General features: G+C 34.5%; 1 protein-coding gene across 1 annotated transcript in view; it reads right to left on the minus strand.

Annotated features, from left to right (window-relative positions):
• Positions 1 to 22,855, minus strand: part of VIPR2 (vasoactive intestinal peptide receptor 2) — a 133,516-nt gene that overhangs the window by 87,609 nt on the left and 23,052 nt on the right. The window contains exon 3 of the mRNA XM_031939586.1: positions 1,864 to 1,971. Within this exon, the coding sequence (XP_031795446.1) occupies positions 1,864 to 1,971 (108 nt within the window). The remainder of the gene's footprint in view (positions 1 to 1,863; positions 1,972 to 22,855) is intronic.

The following is a 22,855-nucleotide window of genomic DNA, read 5'->3' on the forward strand; positions in this document are numbered from 1 at the left end:
TATCTTCTTCAAACTTTCCCTATAAGCCCTCCTACTTATCCTACCTACTTCCTTTCATCCTCGTACCAAGTCATCCTTACCAACCTCTATTCAACCTGAAGCAGAATTATTGACCCTACAAAAGTATTTCCTTTCATCATTTACCTAAAATAAAAATTAATTGCGTCTCTGTCTTTTCTAGTAATTCTAAAGACCTCAGGATTTGCCTTTTGTTTCCCCAGGCAGTCTTCTGTCTGTTATAAATACCTGAAAGCCTGAGGTAAGGATAGGGACAGGAGCTAGAATAATACACAAGCAGAAATAAAGACAGAGAACAGGAAATGGAGCATGTGCTCATTTGAAACTCACTGCTTAGGGATGTTCAATTTGCTATGAAATCCAAGAAGGCAGTTCATCTTTTACCTGATCATAAAAACACTTTGAGAATTTCTACAGAAGCCCAGAGAAAAGATAAAATTTCAACTAAAGTAAGATGTGGAATGGGGAGTTAAGGGTGGACATTAAACTAGGTGATAAATGGTAGCCTGCATTCTGGGCAGCTAGGTAGCCCAGTGGATAGAGTTCTGACCATGAGTCAGGAAAACCTGAGTTCAAATCTGACCTCAGATATTTACCATCTGTGACCTTGGGCAAGTCATTTAATCCTGTTTTCTTCAGTTTCCTTATCTGTGAAATGACTTGGAGAAAGAAATAGTAAACCAGTCCAATATCTTTGTCAAGAAAACCCTAAATGGGTTCATGAAGAGTTGGACAACAAGTAATCAACCAAACAATATGCCTGCATTCTAGAAAATGACAAGTTCTCCTAATCACTAATATTTAGGAGTCAGTCCATACATATAATCACCACTGACTCTATAATACTGACATTGAAGGCTAAAATTTTGCACTCTCATCCCACTCTCATGTAAAGTCAACTGAAGAACTTCCTTCTGGGATCTTATGATTTCTCTAACTCTACTATTTTGTCCAATCAGAGAAATGGACTGACAGGCTCTTATTTAAGATCAGTGGTTGTACATCAATAAAATCAAGTTCACATTCTTATTTTGGTTGCCTTTTGCTCTGGACTGGAAGCCATCCTGGTACAGTATATGCCCTGAATTTGCAGTCAGAAAACTAAGAATTGAATAATGACTTTATTATTTACTAGGAAAACCATTTCAGTTCTGAGGCTGTTTCCTTATCAGAAAAATGGGGATAATAATACCCACAGTATCTATTTCACATCCAGGGCAGTATTGAACTACCAAATGACTTAATATATTTAAAACTCTTTGTAAATCTGAAAGTGCTATATAAAGTTTAGCTATTGTTATCTAGTAGCAGTATTGTCTCTCTATCTCCATGTATAAGTATACAAATATGAATTTTTTATGTAGATACATGTATATATATATTTCTTCAATGTATATGCATAATTTGTTATATGTACATGTATACATATATATGCACACATATACCATAAATTATAAACACACACACATATATATACACATATGTACATACACACACACATATACCTTATAGGTAAACAGATGTAAATATGTAGAGTTAGCTATTTGGCCTTGATTGTAAAGGGGATGCTACTCAAATACCATCTCCTCCTGGACAATGTTTTTTTTTTTTTCCCTTCCTCTGATTTGTATGAGGTGAATAGTCCCAAGTAAGAAGTTTTGTGTTCTCTCTAAAACTAACATTTATCAAAATCCAGGTGAAGGCTGGTCCCCATTTTAACTTAGTGTAATAAATACCCAAGGGATCTGGCATTATGGTTTCTTTTTGCCTTTCCAGGATCCACAGTATCCACAGAAAATAGCACTCTGGAAAGCCCCAAGAATTCTCAACAAAAACATACTCTACCTGCTTTGTTGTTTAAACTCGTGAATATTTTTGGACATGGAACTGTGACGGTCTCTCCAATGTCAGCAGGATGCCAGCATGTAATGTTGTCCCAGACTCCACTACATGCTGTAAAAAATTTAAAAAGACATAAAGGAAGTGAGGAGGTGGTTGCTCACTCAAGCAAATAAAAAAGAAAGTTTAAATGAATGAAGTCATAAAGAGAGAGTCAAGATGTAAATGTTTAAATGATTTGCAAAAACACTGTATAAATAAAAAAAATTATCATTACATAGTTATTTCTCAAATTTTTTCTCAAAAGGAAACCAACAGCAATGATTTTATGGAAATTATAACACCTTATTGTTTTGATTCCATTTAATTTTGGAGTATTAAAAATAAGAATCGAGAGTAGAAACATGTATGAAAAAGTAAAATTAGGTTTGCAAATACCTGCATTTTAATTTTTTGAGTTGTTTTCCTGATTCACAAAAGAATACCCTCCCCTTATAAGATACTTGGTGCAGTGAACTAGAAGCTCTGGTCCTGGTATATTAATAATGACAGTTGACTGACTGATTCTTGTATCTGGCTAACTCTTTCTTGCTGTGCTATGGACCTGAGTCTGAACCTACTAGCATTGCCAGGTCAGGTCCCAGGATTAAGGATGCCATACTATGGAGAGCCCAGTACAGCCATTTTACTATCTTTATTCCTTTCTTGAGAAGAGATCTGGAATATTGCTTTCCTACATGTAACCCACGGAACTGACTTCAAGGGCATAGATATCTTTCTGCCCCCTGACATTCAAAGTGGTTATCATTCTATCTATGACTAACTATTATGGGTCAGTGACTTTGCCAGAGCTGTTTGCTCAGTTCAATTAAAGACTGGAATTGCTGGATCTGTTAGTGCCCTATCCTATGCTCCCCAGCAACAATAATGATGATAGCATTTGTAAAGCCCTTTAAGATTTGCAAAAAGGCTCTATAAATATGATCTCTTTTCTTTAATCTTTGGATAAATGTGCTAATGTTATTCCTATTTTGTAGATGAGGACACTAGTAGAGAAAGATTTAAGTGATTTGCCCGAGATCATACAGTCAGTAAATATTTAAGGCCAAAGTTGAATATGGAGTTGAGTATTCTAACCACTGTGCCATCCAGATCTTTTCTATGTCAGTAGCTTCAGGTTATCTTCTTTGCCATCATTTTTTAAAAATGTTGATCTGCTAGGTTGCCTAAGTACTGAGGATTTAGGCTGCCTTCATTGAGATAGACCTCTCTTGTCACCTCAAAAACTCCTAACCATTCAATTGAACTATAATATCAGCAGATAAGTTCTTTCAGTCAAATGTGGGCTTTTGGAGGACACAGATTATTTTATCTCTGTATCTTTAGTACCCACCACAATGCCTTAGACATACTAGGTTCTTAATATATTTGTGTTGAATTGTTATTCAATAAGAAACTTATTTGGTTTGGTCATCTAACATGCCTCAAGGTAAACAACATTTGTAATTGCAATGGACTTCATCATCTTCATCTAATAAGAGCATTATTATCATCATCTTCATCCAATAAGGGCATCATCAATATCAATATCAACATGGGCACTGAGTTTACAGTCAAAGGATATGGATTCAAATCCTGACCATCTCTTAATACCTAAGTGACCTTGGATACTTCACTTAATCTTTCTGGGGGCCTCAGTTTTCTCATCAGCAAAATGAAGGGAACTAAGTAGCTTATCTTTTGAAGGACTTTCATTTCTAGAATTATGATTCTACTGATTTCATACATATGTATACAATGTGTTAGCCAAGGTTAAAACAAGTTAAATAGACATAATGGCTGACCTTCAGGAGTTTACAAACTAAAATAGACTGAATCCAGTTGGAAAAAAGCCACAATAGAACCACATAAAATAATTACAAAGGAAAATATTACCTGGCAACATGTAATAAATATATAATATGTGGTTTGAATACAGAGCGTCTTGCTTTCAAAAAACCCAAACAGATGTGCCACTGTAAAGTTGGATATAAACTAAGTTTAGCAAATCAATATTTGTTTTCCCACACATTACAATTATACAAATGAAAATATGTTCTCATCAAACCCAAGCTATGATGAAAAGTACACTGGGCTTAGAAGCAGAGGACCCAGTTTGCATCCCAACTGTGCTCTGTAGGCAACCTCAGTGTAATCTTGAGGAAATTACTTCATCTCTCTGGTTTTTAGTTTCTTTATCTTTAAAATGAAGATTTCCTTCCAGATCAGTCCTATGATCCTAAAAGTAAGACTCAGCTTAGGATAATCCAACAAAGAAATAATAAAATCATTCTTATATGAATGCTGTAAACTTTTGAAAACTTTGTTTAAAAGAAGGATGATAGTTTTCTTCAGTATTACTCTGAGACTCTAAAGAGGAATATTTCATTAAGAAATCAAATTCCCTTGAGGTTAGTATCATATGAGCGCCTATAGTGAGGGCATCTGTATTCTAAGCACAGATTTCCTATTAGCGTTCCAAATTTATAAGAAAGAAATGCTTGAGAATAGCATGTATCTTGAAGTCAACAATGGGAATCCTTAATTAAGGAAAGGGTCAGAACAACTGCTTAAGTCAATCCATATACAGGGTGCTCACGGGCAGCTGGGAAGAATTTTGAAGGGGAGGGTAAGGTTAAACACTTTTACTAAGAATGATGAATCAATCTGGTACTGACCAAGAAATAGAGCAAAATGGGAGACAATATGAAGAAGCAAATGCACATAGTAATCTAAATTTTGATAAACCCAAAGATCCCAGACACTAGGGCAAGAACTTTCTATTTGATAAGAACTGCTGGGAAATCTAGAAAGTAGTTTGGTTGAACCTAGGCACAGACTAATAGTTCACTGTGTGCCAAGATAAGCCCCAAATGGCTATATAATTTAGATATACAGATTGATGCCATAATTAAATTAGGGGATCCTGGAAAAATACTTTTCAGATCTATGAATAAGAAAAAGTTCATGTACAAACAAAAGTTAGAGAAACTCACAGGAAGCAAAATTGATTATTTTGATAACATGAAATTAAAAAGGATTTGAAAAACAAAATCAATTCAGCCCAAATTAGAAGGAATAGAGGGAAATTTTTATAGCAAGTTTCTGGGATAAAGACCTTATTACTCAAATATGTAGAAAATGGAGCCAAATTTATAAAAATAAGAGCCATTTCTCAAGTGATAAACAAAGAATATGAACAGTTTTTAGAAGAAATCAAAGATATCAACACTTATATAAAAAAACAACACTCCAAATTGCCATTAATTAGAGAAATGCAAATTTAAAAACTCTATGGTACTACTTTTCCCTTATCAAACTGTCTAACATGAGCAATGCAAAGAAAAAAAATGAATGGGAAAGATGAGATCTCAACAAGAAAATCAGAGGTATCAAGAGGATATTTCATGTAAAAATTGGCATGATAAAAGGCAAAAAGAAAGGGACTTAACAGAAGTAGAAAAGCTTAAGAAGAAGTGACAAGAGTACATGGAAAAACTATACAAGAAAGTTGTTACCATCACTGATAATGGCTGTGGTGTGGTTACTGATCTGGAGAATGAAGTCAAGAGGGTCTTGGGAAGCATTACTATCAATAAGACTAGTCAATGTCATGGAATTCCAACTCAATTATTTAAACTTCTAAAAGACGATACTTTTAAAGTGCTGTACCCAATTTACTAGCAAATTTGGAAAACTCAGTTTATGTCATAATTCCAAAGAAGGACAATGATAAAGAATGTTCAAATTACTGAACAGTTGTACTTATCTCATGTGCCAGGAAGATTAATTATGCTTAAGATTCTGCAACAGCGGCTCAGCAATGTACACCCCAAGAATTACCAGAAGAGAAGGCTGGTTTTCAAACAGACAGAAGAACTAGAGACCAAATTGCCAGCATTTACTGGATAAAGGAAAAAGCAAGGAAGTTCAAAAATTACTTCTGCTTTTCATTCACTACACTAAAACTTTAACTGTGTGGATTACCACAAAATTTGAAAAGTCCTCAGAGACATGGAAATGCCAGCCAGGTCATCTTACTTTTCTCCTGAGGAACCTATATGTGGGTTAAGAAGCAACAGTTAGAACTAAACATGGAACAATTGATTGGTTTAAGATCGGGAAAGGAATATAAGGGTGTATATTGTCACCTTATTTATTTAACATATATGCAGAGTATTCGTGTATGGTGGCAGTAAAGGATTAGAGTATGAATTGGAGAATGACGGAACAAATCATGGTATCTGATTATGACAGAACACTACTATCTTGTTAGAAATAATGGAGGGGATGATTTTAGAAAAACCTTGGAAGACTCATATGAGCTGATCCAAAATAAAGTAAGCAGAATTGGGAAAACATTGTATACAGTAGCAGCAATATTGTAAGGATAATCAACTGTGAAGAGTTAGATATTCTGATTAATACAATGATCCAAGATAATTTCAAAGCACTCATGATGAAAAAACCCTACCTCTGCAGAGAGAATTAATATGCATAGTAAAGCATTTTACCCACTTAATTTTTCTTGCTTTTTTTTCTTTTGATAAGATGATTAATGTAGACACTTTTTTGCATGTCTTCAAAAGTATGATTGTTATTATTTTAATTGTCTTCTCAGTGGCTGGGAAAGGGGCAAAAGGAGGGAGAGAATTTGGAATTAAAAATAAAGAAAATATGTTTACCCATCATTTGAAGGATTGAGCTTCCAAAACCTTAGGGAATGTGCTTTTTAAAAAAAGATGCTACTGCAGGGCTCACATTTATTAGTGTTGTGTTGACATTCAAATGGCTTTATCTCTACCATGGCACAAAACTCTAATGCTTAAGAGATCTACCAGTCTTAGCTTCCCTTACAGAGATTAATTACAAGTATGTGTCACCAAACTTTGCAATGTAATTTTAATATTGTTAATAGTTTTCTAGTGCTGTTATTTTATTCATTTTTGATTCATTAAATATTGATTGAATGTTTCCTGTATTTACAAGGAGCTATATTATGGATTATAAATAGAGCACAAAGATATATAGAGCAGGTATCTGTACTCAAGAATTTTTTAATCTATTGAGAGAAATAATGCACACAGAGATAACTCCAGACAAAACAGTTCAAATAAGGTGTCAATGACTTTGCTTGGAAAAAGGAACAGGAATGTACATTAGGGTTATCCTGAAAGGATTTATGGAACTACCTACAAGATAAAATAAGCTAAGATATGGATAAGGGTAAGGTAACTAAGAGTGGAGACTGAGGGAAGAATGTAACAGGTGGTAGGAATGGCTTAAATGGTTGTTGTGGTGGTTATTATTTGCTCTTCGAAGAGGACCATGACCTCAGAAAGTTATTGTCATGGCTTGAAATTGGATTTAAGTGAGGGAGGTCTGTGCAAAGTCATCAGTCTCACTGTCTTTTTCAGAGCGATCTGAGTCCAGTGGCCAGATATTCACAACTGGTGAATGAGGAAATGACAAGTGAGGAAATATGGAGGGAACTTTGGGAAAAGTGGTTTAGTGAAAAGAGTCATTGGTCTCTGGTTTAGATGCTGACTCTAATTTTTATTATCTGTGTGACTTTAATCCCATTCTTTATCATCTCTGGGCTTCAATTTTCTTATCTATAGAATGGGGGCATTATAGGATAGTCTCTGAGGTACTTTTTTTTTTTTTGCTGGGGCAATTGAGATTAAATGACTTGCCCAGGGTTGCACAGCCAGGAAGTGTTAAGTGTCTGAGGCAGATTTGAACTCCCATCCTCCTGACTGCAGGGTTAGTGCTCTATTGCCACCCTAGCTGCCCTAATACTTTTCAACTCTAAATCTATGATCTCATAAGACTCCTCAGAATGGGGAGAAAAGATACAGGATGATTTCCTCTGGGAAAAACAAAATTGAGAAAAGGTTTCTTTAAGGATGGGAAAGATCTGAACATATTTGTAGATAGCAGCAAAGGAATTTGAAGATGAGAGAATGATTGAGATGTCAAATTTCTTGTTGAGATACAGGATACAAGTAGAAGTGTTGATCTTGGTAAGATGAGTTACTGTTTTCTCAGAGATTGGAGAAAAAGTAGAGAAAATAGAGGGTAATCTAGTAGGCTTTTAATGTGTGGAGTAGTAAAGATCCTTGAAGACAAGGATCACATCTTCCATGTTTCCACTTCAGTGTGTTCCTGACATTTCTTCAGTTTAATTCAAGAAAAGTCTAAGTGCCTGTGTACAAGGAACTTATATTCTATTTTCTCTGGCACACCATAGGTGCTTAATGCATTTCTGTTAAGTTGAATTTAAAAATGAATTGAGTAATTGAAGTTTCCAGCCAAGGTAACTGGGAGAATGCTGTTATTTTTTTAAGTGGAAAAATTAATTAGAAGAGTTGTTTTCTTCTGTTTGTTGGGGGAAGATGATGATTTCAGTTTGGGGCATATTTAATTTGAGTTAATGGCAAATCAATTTCATGAAAATGTATGGCAGAGACATAATACTGTAGTTCAGGGAATAGCCAAAGATGTAATTCTGGGAGTCATCCATATATAAAGTTGAAGATATCTGAATGGATCAAATCACAGAAGGAAAACATAAAAGAGAGAGAAGATAATAGAAAGGATTGAAATGAAATCTTAGAAAATGTCCCACTAATGAAGGGGGGAAATGGTAGAGAAATCTAAAATAGAAGCTAACTTACAAACAAACAACAATAAAAACTGTTTCTTATTTATCTTTGGCATGTATTATGAAAAATTGTAAAAAAAAAAAAACCCCAAACACTTTTTAATTATGGTTTAAGGCTAAAATTTAATTTATTTGCATTCTCTGAGCACAATTTGCCAGACTACCAAGTGAAGCCAAGGTAGAATAAACACTTTAGTTGCAATTATTTTTTTAAAAAGCAACTAGAATTGACTTTGTATAATTTGCTAGTCTTTTCTGCCTGGGTGATTTCCTTGGTATATTTCAAAGACACACATTTTATAAGCTATATATGGTTTAAGAGTCTAGAGAGAACTTTAACTCACCAATGCAATTTCTTTTTTCCTATACCAAGATATAAATGTCTTAAAGGTAGTGCTTCTTTCAGAGATTTTGTTGTTTTGCTGTTGTATAATCAATACCTAGCATTTTACTCTACATGGAGTAGGTGTATAATAAATATTTATTGAATTTTAAGCTCTTTGAGGACAGGTACTTTATTATATACTATGGATATAGATATGTGTATGTTGACTAAGAATATCCACAGAAAAAAAGAAAGAGAATTGCTTATTTTCCAGACTATGAAATTCGCTCTCTCTCTCTCTCTCATATATATATATACATATACATATATACAAATACAATTAGCAGACATTTCAGAGAGATGTTGAATCAGTTCCAGAGTTGAAAAGGAGGAAGAGATTAAGAATTGCTTGATATTTTCAATCATCTTGAATTGTTCTCTGATACCAAATGTATGTATATAGGTATATACATGCATAAATCAATCAATATTTATCCAGTCCTGCTATATTATTGCTCAACACAACAGACTACAATTATTGAAGAATTAAAACTAGGAAGAATCCAAGAGTCTATGGAAAGATATATAGTGAGTATAAGCAAACTATTGCATATTCTCAATAACCTCAAAAATCCAAGAAGGGCATCAAATAGACAGGATGTTACAAAAGTCTTATACTTTTAAGACTTAGTAACTTAAAAGTATATGAAAAAACAGCAATGATGTATGTGGTCAGGAAAGAAGATGGGCTGGCAATCATAAAATGAGAGAGAAGCTAGACAGGTGGATAACCCAAGTGCTGCCTTAGAGAGCTCTGGTACATGGGACAGATTCTCTATGTGGGCTTTATGACCTATATAAATATGGTCAACACCTGCATAGAATGAATAAGGCTGGATAAATTATGATCTGCTCCAAAAGAAGGGGTAGCCATATCAGTGATATGTATCCATTTAAATAACTATACATATGTGTATATATGTGTATATATGTATGTATATCTTATAGCCTAGTTAATATATAATTTTGTTCATAGTGGCCATAATCAATATTCATTAGATGAGTGAATGAATGAATGGAGAAAGACTGTTCCCTATATTTGCATACTCTTTATATAGATTTTTAAAAAGCTCCTCATGGAACTTGGATTAATATTACAATTTATGGATCCTATTCTTTTTTAAAATTTACTAGGCCATTGACCATTATTTATCTGTAACTGGAGAAATTTGATCTGATGTCTGCTTAAATGTTTTAAGAGCAGACTGTGATACTGAGGTTACAGATTGTGAAATGACCCCTCTCCACGTGACCTGGAATCAACCTATTAAGTGCCTTTTGCTAAAGGGAGAAGAAGCTGGTCTAAACACTACTCAGGTCTTTGATGTTATTCATAATGTGTACAGTAAGCAAGTTCAGGATTTATCAAGCACTCAAAGAGTACAGTAGTACAGTAATGATTTCACAAATTTGAGTTCACATTGTATTTTGAAGCCTTTGACCAGTAGGTCATAAGATTAGTTTTCCATGAAATAGGTCACTATTTAATCATCAGGTTAATTGGAAAATTATAAAATAAATGATAGCACATACTACCTTATGCAAAGTGTGCTAAGTTTGTTTAATGTTATAATTGTTTTGCATTAAATGTCCATGAATATTGAACACACACACACATACGAAAAAGTCCTTTGTACTTAGTACGCCTTGACAACACAATATAAATAAAAGGACTTTTCTAGCTTCCTATCTTCTCCTCACTAGCATGAGGACTCAGAAATTGCCTCAGAGTTATTTCTAGAAAGGATTGAAAGGAAAAAAAAGCTTGAAAATAAAAATAAGAAATATTACTGCTGTTAGGATCTTCCTAACTTCTAAACTGATAGATGATGCAGTCTAGGGGTCATCAAATTATTATCAAATCCAGTCCCATCCTGTTTTTGTGTACCTGAAAACTAAGAATGGTTTTTGTATTTTCCATTCTTAGCTTGCCAGACTGTATAAAAACAGTCAGCAGGCTGAATTTGGCTTGTGGCACATATTTGGCTGACCCCTGGTGTAGTTTATCAAAAGGTATGTTCAACAAGATGGGATGGGAAATCTGGATTTCACTAATGTCTTGAAGTATTGAATGAACAGATTTGTTCTCCTTGAACCTGGAAATCAGAGCAAGAAATAATGGACAGAAGTTGCAGGATAGCAGATTTTGGCTTGACAGAAGGAGAATTTCCTATGGATCAGAACTACTCCCAAGTGGAATGGACTATCTCAGGAGGGAGTGGGTTCTTCCTTTCTGGAAGTCTTCAAATGGACACTGAGTAGACACTGCCTGTCAAGACTTTTGAAAAGGATGGGCTCATTCAGAGGATGCAGTGTACCCAATGATCCAGTAATGTCCTTTCCAACTCTGAGAGCCTTTGAGATAGCTCCTTTTCTCTGCCCCATCTTTTTCCTCCTCCAAGTTGTTGGATGTTTTTTTTTTTTTTTTTTTGCATTATTGCCTAAAAACATCCAGTGCTTAGTACAGTACCTGACACATATAATTTAATAATACTTGGTGGGGGGAGGGGAGGAAGAAAAGACATTTTCTGAATATTATTTTTTTCAGGTGGTTGAAGTATTTGAACTATAAATGTTACTTAATGGCAAAACAAAAGAATTTGTCAAGAGTTCATCATAAGGATTAACTGGCTCATCCTAATTGCCTTCCTTCCTGCCTACAGTAAAAGCATCCCTCACTCAGGTTCTTTCAATATAAAGAATGACTGCTACATGGATAGAGGCCAGAGAAAGCATTTGTGGTACACAGATATTTTAGAGTTTGTTGTAAGCAGATCAACAAAGCAATTTCCAAGGACCATCTGTCAGAATGTGGAAATAGCTTTGCTATATAAAACTTCTTTTTGTAATGGTATTAGTTATAATGGGATATTACCTATTTAGAATAAGTCTCTTTTAGGTAACCTAAAAGGACGTCAGTGGTTTTCTCCATGTTTTTGAAGTTGAATATTTAACACTGTACTTTGAGGATTACTATGTCCTTATGGAATGTTGGAGCTGAAAGGGACCAGGTTCTCTAGCCTTATCTATCTCTTAGTGTTCCTGGCTTCTTTGAAGACTTAGCTTCAATTCCATTTTCTATAGGAAGCCTCTGATTTTCCTTCCCTGTATCCTCCGAGATTATCTTTTCTGTTTAGTGTCCCTTTCTGCATACCATGCTACTATTCTATTTTCTTAATAGAATAGAAAACCAAAATGCAAATGCTTAAAAAATTCAGTCAACTTTTAAATAGTAGAAAAAGGACAGTAAATAAGCATGTATGACTTTATATGGCAACAGCCAACTCTGACTGTGAACATTTAGAATTCCTCTGGAGTTATGTTAGTTGTTGCTGGAGGAAGATGAAGTACTACCAGAAACATTAGTAGGGCTCATTAGCAGGGAGGTATGGAGAATGAATGGAAAGATGAGAGAGATCAATATTTCCGAAAAACTAGCTCTGCTCTGCCAGCCAGAGAGAAAAATTTTTGTCAGGGTTGGTTGAAGCCAGAACATATAACCAAAGGTCACAGAGAGGGACAAAAATACTTTCAAAAATTAATTTAATTCCTACCTGTCCCCAGCCTTCCTCTTTCCTGGTTTTATTTACCATTCATTTCATTAGCTTCTCCATCCTTTAGATATGTACCATTCAGTGCCAGGGAAATTTTTAGAAAGAAAGATAAAAAAGGGAAGAAATAATGATAGAAAAAGGAAGGAAGGAAGGAAGGAAGAAAGGAAAAGGAAAGAAGGAAGGAAGGAAGACAGGAAAGAGGGAAGGAAAAGGAAGAAAGAAAGAGATCACTTAGGCTTGGATAGCCATATAGCAGGAAGTTTTATTTTAAAAAAATAATACAACAACAAAGCTGTTGTTATCACAGCTTTAGAACTAGACAGACACTCAGAAATCAATTCCCTCATTCTATTGAAAAGGAAACTGAAATCCGATTTGAATAAATTATCCAAAGTCACACATCTATTTAATATTAGAGTTAGGATTAGAATCCAGATATACATATTGCTAAAACAAAGTCATTTCTAGTCTAACATAATCATTTCTGAATTCAACCTAATATAAGGTGATGTGAAGCAACAAATATTTACAAAGCATCTAATATGTGCAGAACAGTTTGACCATGGACTAGGTAATCAAAGGCAAAAACAGAACCAACCCTATCCTTGGGTAACAAGTTCTACTGGAAGAATGCAACATTTACAAAATATGTATAAACATCTGTAAATCTAAACTATGTACTTAGTGATATAAAGTTATTTTAAGAGGGCCATCTCATTGCCTAATAGGATAATATAGATTCTTCCACAGATTAATTATCTCCTACATGTTGGTACTTTCTCCACTGAGATAAAATCCCCTATTTGTTTACATCTCATCCTGTGCTATTAGTCTTTTTATCTATCCAACAATATGACATCTGAGTAAATGAACACTTTTTAATTCTACACATAAAAGAATAAAAATCAGATTCTAATAATGCATATTAGCATAATGTTCATTGTTACCCGATAAGTGTTTTATTATTATCAGAGAGAATACTGGTCTTATAGGCAATGGCCAATGTATTCTCACATTTAAAAAATCTATTTCAAATCTTCCTTTTTTCTCTCCAAAAAAGCCATCAATTTTTCATATCTTTTTAATTTTTCAACATACAATTCCTTCCTCTTAAAGGGACTTTTGTCCTCTTTATCCTCATTCACAGGTTGTCAGAATAAATTATAGAATGACCTACATAAGTTCTGGAATCTGAAAAAGGGGATTGAATTTAGAATTAGGAAAGACAGGTTCAAATGTTACTTCCAAATCGTATTAGTTGACTTTGAACCATAGTTTTGAAATAGAACAGTCCATTGTCAGAACATTAATCCACCCATCCTGTTTCCATTGTCACAGAGTTAAGCCAACTCCTGAGACTGTCTTGATTAAACTATCTAAAGAAAGGCCTGGTCACCTGGTCCATGAGTTCTCCACTGGACTCCTCCTCTAACCCCTCCTTAACACCTCCCTAACTTCTTCCTAATTCTTTCACCACTCCCCAGAATTGTCCCTTACTTTCCTCCCCTTCTTCCTTTTGAATTTAAAAGTCCACCCCAGCAGAAGTATCTTACTTAATGATATATAATTCAGCCTTACCTAGTCATAATTGATTTAGCCCATGAGCCATTTCACATAATAAATGGCATCTTTTGTGCCAGTGATAAATGCTCTTCATGATGTGAATCGTTTCCACTTGGGACTTTATTTATCTGATACTTTTTCAAGTTTTTCCATTATGGGGATAAAAATGCCTAGAGTGCTTATCTTATAAGGTGGTTTTGAGGGTCAAATGAACATCTGCTATTATTGTCTCAGATTGGTGATTGACAACCTACATGAACTTTGATAAGTGTCTTCATATCTCAGGATTTCATTAGCACTGTAAAATGCAGGTATTAGAATCAATGATGTGGAAGTCCTTTTCAGACCATCAAGCAATTAAGCAACCAGCATTTATTAATTAGCAAGCCACCTATTATATCCTAGGCACAGTGCTAGATGCAGGGGACATAATGCCCCAAATGAAACAGTTTGGAACTGAAAATCCTTATGCTTTCTACAACTTTTGTAATTTGTCCCCATTTAATGTCTTAGATAGTAATGTAAGTGTTGTAAATACTTAATAACATAGTTGTTTCCTAAGTAGAAAAGAGGGTCTGGTGATGGCAAAAAAATTTACCATGAGGTGAGGACTTGGGGAGGATTGTTTGGTTTCCATTAAAATGAACTTAGGGACTCCGGGCACCTTTGTTTTTGTAAATCATAATTGAGTTGGAATTGTTCTAGCACAGAGTATCTAGGAACTCCACCTGGTAGGAACTATACTTTGTTGGAGAAATCAAGAACCAGGTAACAAATGTGGTCTGTTACTAATGAGACCAGTCTACAAATACTGACTTGTGTATATATATACAAAAACCAACACCTGTCAACTTGCAGACACAACAAGGAAGGTACATATGTTTTGTCTTTTTCTATCTGTGTTTGTATGAGTATGTATGTCTTCTTTCCAACAAGGGATCTCAAAGGAACAGGAAGAATGTTCTTTTTGATAAGGGAAATCAGATAGCTATGATCATTTATTTTTCCCTTTAGAAAATGAATCAATATTAATTTCCCAGTTTAAGCTCTAGGTAAGGTTATTTGAAAACTGATAAATATATAGCAAGGATTCTTGATTTTGGGGGTCATGGGTCCCTGTGATGATCTGATAAAGCTTACTGACCCCTATTCTGAATAATGTTTTTAAATGCCCATGAAATACATTGAATTATAAAGGAAAGCAATTGCATTGAAATCCTGTTATATAACACTAAAAAAATTAGGTCACAGAGTTAGAAATGACTGAAACAATTGAGCAACAACATAAAAAACAAAACAAAACCAAACAAAAACATCAGAAATCCATATTCAAGACCCTGGGTTAAGAACCACTGTAGGAGTTGTTTTTAAAAAAACAAAACAAAACAAAACATTTTGCTAGAGGGATTGCTCAAAATAGGAGAATCCTCAGGAACTGTGGAATGTCAGCCTTGCTCATATATCACAGGCCACATGTCAGGCTTGGGTCTGGACAGCCTCTGTCTTGGCATCTTAGTCTAAGTGACCAACTGGCTACTAGTAGAGAAATCAAAAAGGGCAAATATTCAAATAATAACAGCTTTGCTATGACTGGGCCCTATTTTTAGACATTTTAATAGCATCTTTGAAATACTTCCCCTTGCCTTGTGCATTTTTATTCTTTAAAGATTCTCTCCAGTTGCATTCCACTTAAAAAAAAAAAAAAAACTAAGGTCCTACAAATACTTCTATGTAAAGCAAAGAGGAGCCTCATCCTAATGATGAGGTTGGGGTAGCAATTCCTAGTTTGAAATAAACATGTAATAAATTCACACTGGCCATTCTCTTGGCCAAAAGGGACATTTATTTAGAAGAGATTACCAGAAAAAATGAAGAGAAAAAATAGGCACTAGAAGTGATAAATATGAAATAGAATTGGGAGAGCAATAGAATTACCAAGAAAAAGAGTTTAGAAGATTTCATTAAAGAAGTATGCTGTAGAATTAGGAATCATTGCAACAGTAAGATTATACAGTGATCAATTCTGATGGACATGGCTCTCTTCAACATTGAGATGATCCAGACCAGTTCCAATGATCTTGTGATGGAGAAAGCCATCTACACCCAAGAGAGAAGGCTGTGGGGACTCAATAAGGATCACTACATAGCATTTTCACTCTTTTTGTTATTGTTTACTTGCATTTTATTTTCTTTCTCATTTCTTTCCTTTTTGATCTGATTTTTCTTGTATAACATGATATTTGTGAAAATATATATAGAAGAATTGCACATATTTAACATATATTGGATTACTTGCTGTCTAGGGAATGACAAATTAAATCCATAAAGGAGTTGAGTCAATGAACCAGAGTTAGCTACAGTAGGAAGATGCCATTAAAGGGAAGGTACTGTAAAGAGGGAGAGTACCTCATAGTGGGCTTAGTCTTGAAAAGGGCTTAGCAAAGATCTTTGTTATGAGTACATCTTTTATTGAAGTATGACTTTGGAGGTTTCTCAGGGGAGGAAGAGAAGTACCAGGGAAGGATTGGTAGCTGGGATGGAAGGATCAAGGAAAAGCCAGAGAGAATGCATCTGGCAGAGGAGATCCCAGACCTGTCTAAAGATACACTAATCAATATCTCAAAGATTGTTTAAAGATGTCCCGGGGCTGGAGGAATAGATAATGGAGGCTGATAAAGAGTTCCAGTTTTACAATCACTTTATACAAAAAGAAAGGTCTGGGACTTGGTTCTGCTTGATAATAGCCAGTTGGACTTCTTCCTAACAAAGGAAGAGAGTAAACTCCAAGTCCACATCACTAAGATGCTTATGAATTAGTAGGCAGGGATGAAACCAGTGCAATATCTGGTCTCCTTCCACTTTAAGAAGGGAGAACTACATGCTTGACATAGGTTTTTTACATGTGCATATTCCCCAGAAGAAGTTGTTGCTGACACTCTACTATACATACCCTACTAAAAAACTCTCAATTCCTCCCAAGCTAATTAAGAAGGGTTTTCAACAGTTTAGGCTCTTGATACCAAGCAGCATAAAGGACAGAAAATGGGGATTAGTGTTTAGATAGACATGGGTGAAAATTCTCCCTCTGACATGTACTTTGTGACCCTGGAAAATTATTTAACCTAAGTATGTTCTGAATAGCTCCAAGATTTATTCACCATTGGAATAATGCAAAGAAGACTGCTTTGGAAATGGAAATGGAAATCTGGCCTCAAGGCCTGCCCATGTCACTTTCTACCTTTGTAATCTTAAACCACCACTTAAGTTCTTCTGACTTTACTTTTCTCCTCCATAAAATGACCCTGGGTGGGTGAGGGAAGATCAGAGATTCTTAATTTGGGGAGTCTGTGAACTTGTTTTAAAATTTCATTTTAAAAATATTTTGATAATTATGTTTTAATATAATTAATATTCTTTAAAGTCCTTTGAAAATGTTTTATTTTATGCATTAAAACATTATTGTGAAACAAGTTCCATTATTTTCTTTGGCCTGCCAAAGGGGTTCTTGACAGTTGGTAAACATTAAGCATCAACTACGTATAAGACACAGAGATTATTTCTTGGGATGCAAAAAGAGATGAGAGACATCAAGGAGTTTACAATCTATTGATCACAATCAAGTTTAAAACTCCCTGAATCAGTCTTTCAGCTTTCTAGTGACCCTAAATCTATGGTTCTATCATCCTACTAAGTCATAGACAGGTTGAGAACTGAGTTGATGGACAGTTTTCATGTCAAGAATTCCCCAAGAATATGAAATCACAAATCCTTTGTGTATTTGTATGATATACACACATCATTATAATGAGGACATATATACATGTAGTCTTTGTCTTTGGAACTATGTAAATATGATGATGTTTCTAAGGAAAAAAACTTCCTGCCACCATGAAGTCAGTAGCTATAGTTACTATTTGCAGGATTCTGATGTTCCTTCCATAGCTCCCTGACTCATCTTTGCTGAAAAACACCCAGCTTCAAAGCAATCTCTCTCCTGATTTTTATGTTCCATTTTGCTCTTCCTACTATTTCCCAACAGCCCACAGCTCAAATCCATCATAATTAAGTTATTCTTTAGAATTTCTTTAAGAGTTTCTTAACTCATCTCATTCACTATGTTGTTCACATTGTTGGAATGAATGAATGAATGAATCATTAAACATTCAGGAAGTAATTACAACTCTGCTAGAGATATAAAGTAACATGAAAATAGTCCCAGTCTTCATGGAGCTTGCATTCTAATGGAGGAGACAATCCAAAAATGATCTATCTGCTTCTTCCTTTCATATTAGACTGAGCACACATTCCACTTGGTAGACCAAAGTTGCAACAAACCCCTTTGTATTTTACTTTCAGAGTATCTTGTCTTGCTACTTAATGAGGAATAAGGATCATACCTACCGAAAGTCTTGTTGGATACTTAATGGCATAAAGGTATCCTTTGGTTGTCAAGAAGTGTGTCAGTGACAAGCTTTGACAGCTCCTACCCAGGAAAGACAGGCTTGGTGGTAGAATAATTATATGGCTGTGGTTTGTCAACTAAATCTAGAGAGACTTATCAACAAATTACCCATCGGGCAGTTATGTTTTTGGCCACAGCAATTTCTGATGACCATTTTCTAAGTCACTGAGAGGTTGTATGTACCTAAAGTGATGAAATTATGAGTCTATCAAGTATTAAGGAATAGAAAGTCCATGGGTAATGCAGACACTCAAGAAACAGAAGGAATATCTAGATCTTACAGTCTTTTAAGAAAAATAAGACACCATCACTGCTTGTTATACCTTCACTTTGATCCTAAACACATTGGTGCTGTGCTTTGTCCTGAAGCCTCCCAGAATACATATTTGCTCTCTTAGTTTGATAAGAGCTTCAAAGGGACACAGAAATGCTTAGTATCTGCTAATTGGCTCTTTTTATGGATACTTCACTGAGTTTACTGAGAAGGAATGTCTCAGAAATGTACTTCCAAACACACACTGAGGTTACAATGCCAAAGGTCTTGTTTCATCAAAGGCAAATTCCTATTGTAATCTATTCCTTGCTTCTTAAATTGTGGGTCACGACTCATCTCTTCACTCTAAATCCAAGGTTCTTTCCAAAACACAGCCCAAAGGATAAAAATAACCTATTTTGGCTCCACTTGGACTATGTGGCTGGTCTTAGATGACAACAAATGATTTCTTAAATAAAACTGTCTTTTATACACTCTTTTCAATCCCTGGGGAGGCACCATGGCATAGTAGATAGAGAGTTAGTTAAAAAGTCAGGAAGGCCAGCATTGAACTCTTTATCTCTAACACGTACAAGTCATTTAACCTTCAAAGTATGAGAGTTGCAGAGGAGGTGACAAAACACAATAGTAGGAGTTTCCTTACCTGAGAGTTTCCTATAATAATGAAATTTTAAGTGTAGTTCTTATCCTATTCCTACTCTTAGGTAAAAATTTTTAAAAATCTTCCCCAGGCTGATGACTTATGTTCCTTGAACATTTGTATTCTTGTTTTTTAATTAATTTTTTAAAATGAAAATCTTTCTTTTCTTCTCAAACCTTCCCAAAAAAGAAAACAAGAAAAGGAAATTCTTATTACAAATATGTACAAACAAAACAAATGCTGCATTGACCATATCAAATATATATGTATACATATTCAAAGTATATATATGTATGTATGTACATGTACATACACACAAATACCTACATACATTTATGTATATATTTCATATATATGTATACAAAGTATATATACACACATATATGCATATACTTTGAAACATTTAGGAATTTTGAACACCATCATCACAATTCCAGAGGACCCATGATGAAACATAAAATAATGAAAATATCTATGTGCATATTTTATGCTCATAAAAATGTGGGTTCTGTTGATCTGAACTATTGATACCTCCCAATTTATGCTATTTTTAATACCTAAAGAAATCCCAACTATTCTGAATAACGACTTCTTCTTTTCTTCCTTTTGGTCAGATGGCTAGTTTTTGGTTTTGTTTTTTGTTTTTTGCAATGGGGTTAGATTTATAATATACATTTTGTCTGTGATAGCAGCAGATATTTTTCTATGCATTTGATCTATATAGAATTTGAAATTTTGATCAGAAATACCTTAATTAACAATATAATTGCTAAATTTTGCATCATTCACAGTGCAAAATGTGGTGCTTTGCACATAGAAGTTTAATAAATGTGTATTTATAATTAAATTAGATAAATTCCTAGTCTCAAGAGCAATATTTAAGAATATTTAAGAATAATATTTAAGAAAAAGGCAACAACAATAACAAATAGGGATCCCTGACATAAGTAGTCAGAGTAGTCTGCTAAAGTTTATGACAAACAAAAAGAGGATGTAATATTCATAGAGGACAACAATCTCAGTTCAGGTGAAAAATGATCACAACAAAAGAAAGGATATTAGTTAGCTGCAAGAATGTATGGGAAGAAATGATTTCCAAAGGATAAGGAAATTAACATGGTTTAATGAGAGTTGGGCTGCACAGAAGAACAGAGAATCTGGACAAGTCACATAAACTCTCTTAGTTGCTCATCTACAAAAAATATATGGGGATAAAAATGACAATAAAAATAATAATGGTGGTGATGACGGTGGTGGTAGTACTACTGGTAGTAGCCCTAATCTCACAGAATTGTTGTGAAGGTCAAATGAGGCAATGTGTATAAAGCATTTTGTCAACCTAAAATATACAGGGGATCCCAAGAATCTTAACGTATTTTAACACTGGACTAAGACTTTTGGAACATCCAGTGTAAATGTACATTACTATTTTTTAAATTTTACTATCAGCAGTTAGCAGTTGTCATTGATTGGCTGCCTGTTATGCATACTATGCATAATACATCATGATCATGTGAAAAAGCATAAAATATGAACCCTGGTCTCAAGAAATTTATTATTCTTTTTTGGGGGATAAAGCACATACACACACAGAAGGAACCCCACATGCTGCTCAACATTGTTAGCTAAATGCCACTGTATTTCCATGTGGGCCATCAGGGAATGCCTCCTGGTGAAGAGAAATTTAAGCAGAGTCATCAGGAATAAGTAAGATTTTTTTTTCCTATTTTATTCTGACTCTGAACTTAAATATGAAATAAAATGGGCATTTCTATACATACAAAAAAAAACAGAAAATAAAATGAAGTTGTAGGTTTCTTATGAATAGCTTATTTTCTCTCTCTCTCTCTGTGTATATATATATATATATATATATATATATATATATATATATGTATATATGTGTGTGTGTGTGTGTGTGCGTGTGTGTGTGCGTGTGTTTAACCTATAGCTTTCAAAGCTTTTTCCATGTGTACTTCTTTCCAGTCTTCCTTCTTTTCTCTTTTCTGAATTAAAAAAGTAGATGGCCTTCTTATCTTTTTAATCCCCATCCCTATTCCCAATTTATCTCTTATCCCTTCTTTTGGAGAAAAAAAAAACCCAACAGCCAAGTGATGGCTAATCTTTTTTTAAGATAGAGAAAAAAGAAGGAACATTTTAGAAAGTGGCAGAATAATAATGACAATTCACACATATATAAAACCTTAACATTTATAAAAAGTTTTTCTCACAAATAATCTTTGAGATAAATAGTACAAGAAATATTATAGTCATGATCACACAGTAAAGGAAAAATCAGGACTTGAGTTCAGAACTTTTGACTCTAAATTCATTGTGCTTTTAATTTTTACTATTCTGAATCTCAAAACATCATGAGTAGGTATAAAAGCAAGACTCCAAAAGAAGAGCTGGAATTGGGTAAAGATAATCAATAGATTACTTTGCTTGGATGAAATGGAGAGGTTTCATCTGGAAGATTAGCAAGAAATAACCGTGGAAAGGTGGGTTAACCTTCAATTATTGAGGCCCTCTAATATGAGGTTAGGAATGATAAAAGCAACATGTCGAAACAAAATAATGCCATCTTTGAATAATTTCAGGATGAGATAAATGGAAGAGCTGCTCAATACAAAAGAATAAATGGAGACCTTTGGGGCAGAAGAATAAGGGGTTTATTTTTGCTATGCTAATTCTAAATGGCAAACACACTTTCAAGAACGATATTTCTGGGGCAACTAGGTGGTGCAGTAAATAGAGCACTAGCCCTCAATTCAGGAGGATCTGAGTTCAAATCTGATCTCAGACACTTAATGTGACTCGGCAAATCACTTAACCCCAATTGCCTCAGAAAAAAGAAAAAAAAAAAGATTGTTTCTGTTCCAGCATGCACCCGCCTCCCAGACCTACTCTTCTAAATAAACTCTGCATTGTAGATCTTTTAAATAACCTGACTTCTCAGTCCTTACAGGAAATACTTTTTAGAAGCTGATCTAATCAAGAGGAAAAAAAACTGACTACTTTTTTTACCTAACTGTATCCTCATATTAAAAAAAAAAAACCCTCTCAAAATCTCCCTTTTCCCCCCTTTTTTGCTCAGTTCTGAATTTTTCTCCACAAAAGCCATCCATTTTCATGGCTTTTTAATTTCCCACGGTTCCATCAATCTCTTTTAAATGACCACCTTACCTTCTTTTCCAATATCATCTCTAGGCTATTAAGCTAGTACACAGAATAACCTACATAGATTCTTATAATAGAGAGGGACCTCAGAGAGAATCTAGATCAAATCCCTCATCTTATAGATAAGGAAAACAAGATACAGCAAAGATAAGTAAATTAACTAGGGCTATATCATTATTATGACTAAGCTGGAACTAAAGCCTTACTAGTTCAGGATTCTTTTCTTGGAAAGAT

This window comes from Sarcophilus harrisii, chromosome 5, assembly GCF_902635505.1.
Source record: "Sarcophilus harrisii chromosome 5, mSarHar1.11, whole genome shotgun sequence".
Lineage (NCBI taxonomy): Eukaryota > Metazoa > Chordata > Mammalia > Dasyuromorphia > Dasyuridae > Sarcophilus > Sarcophilus harrisii.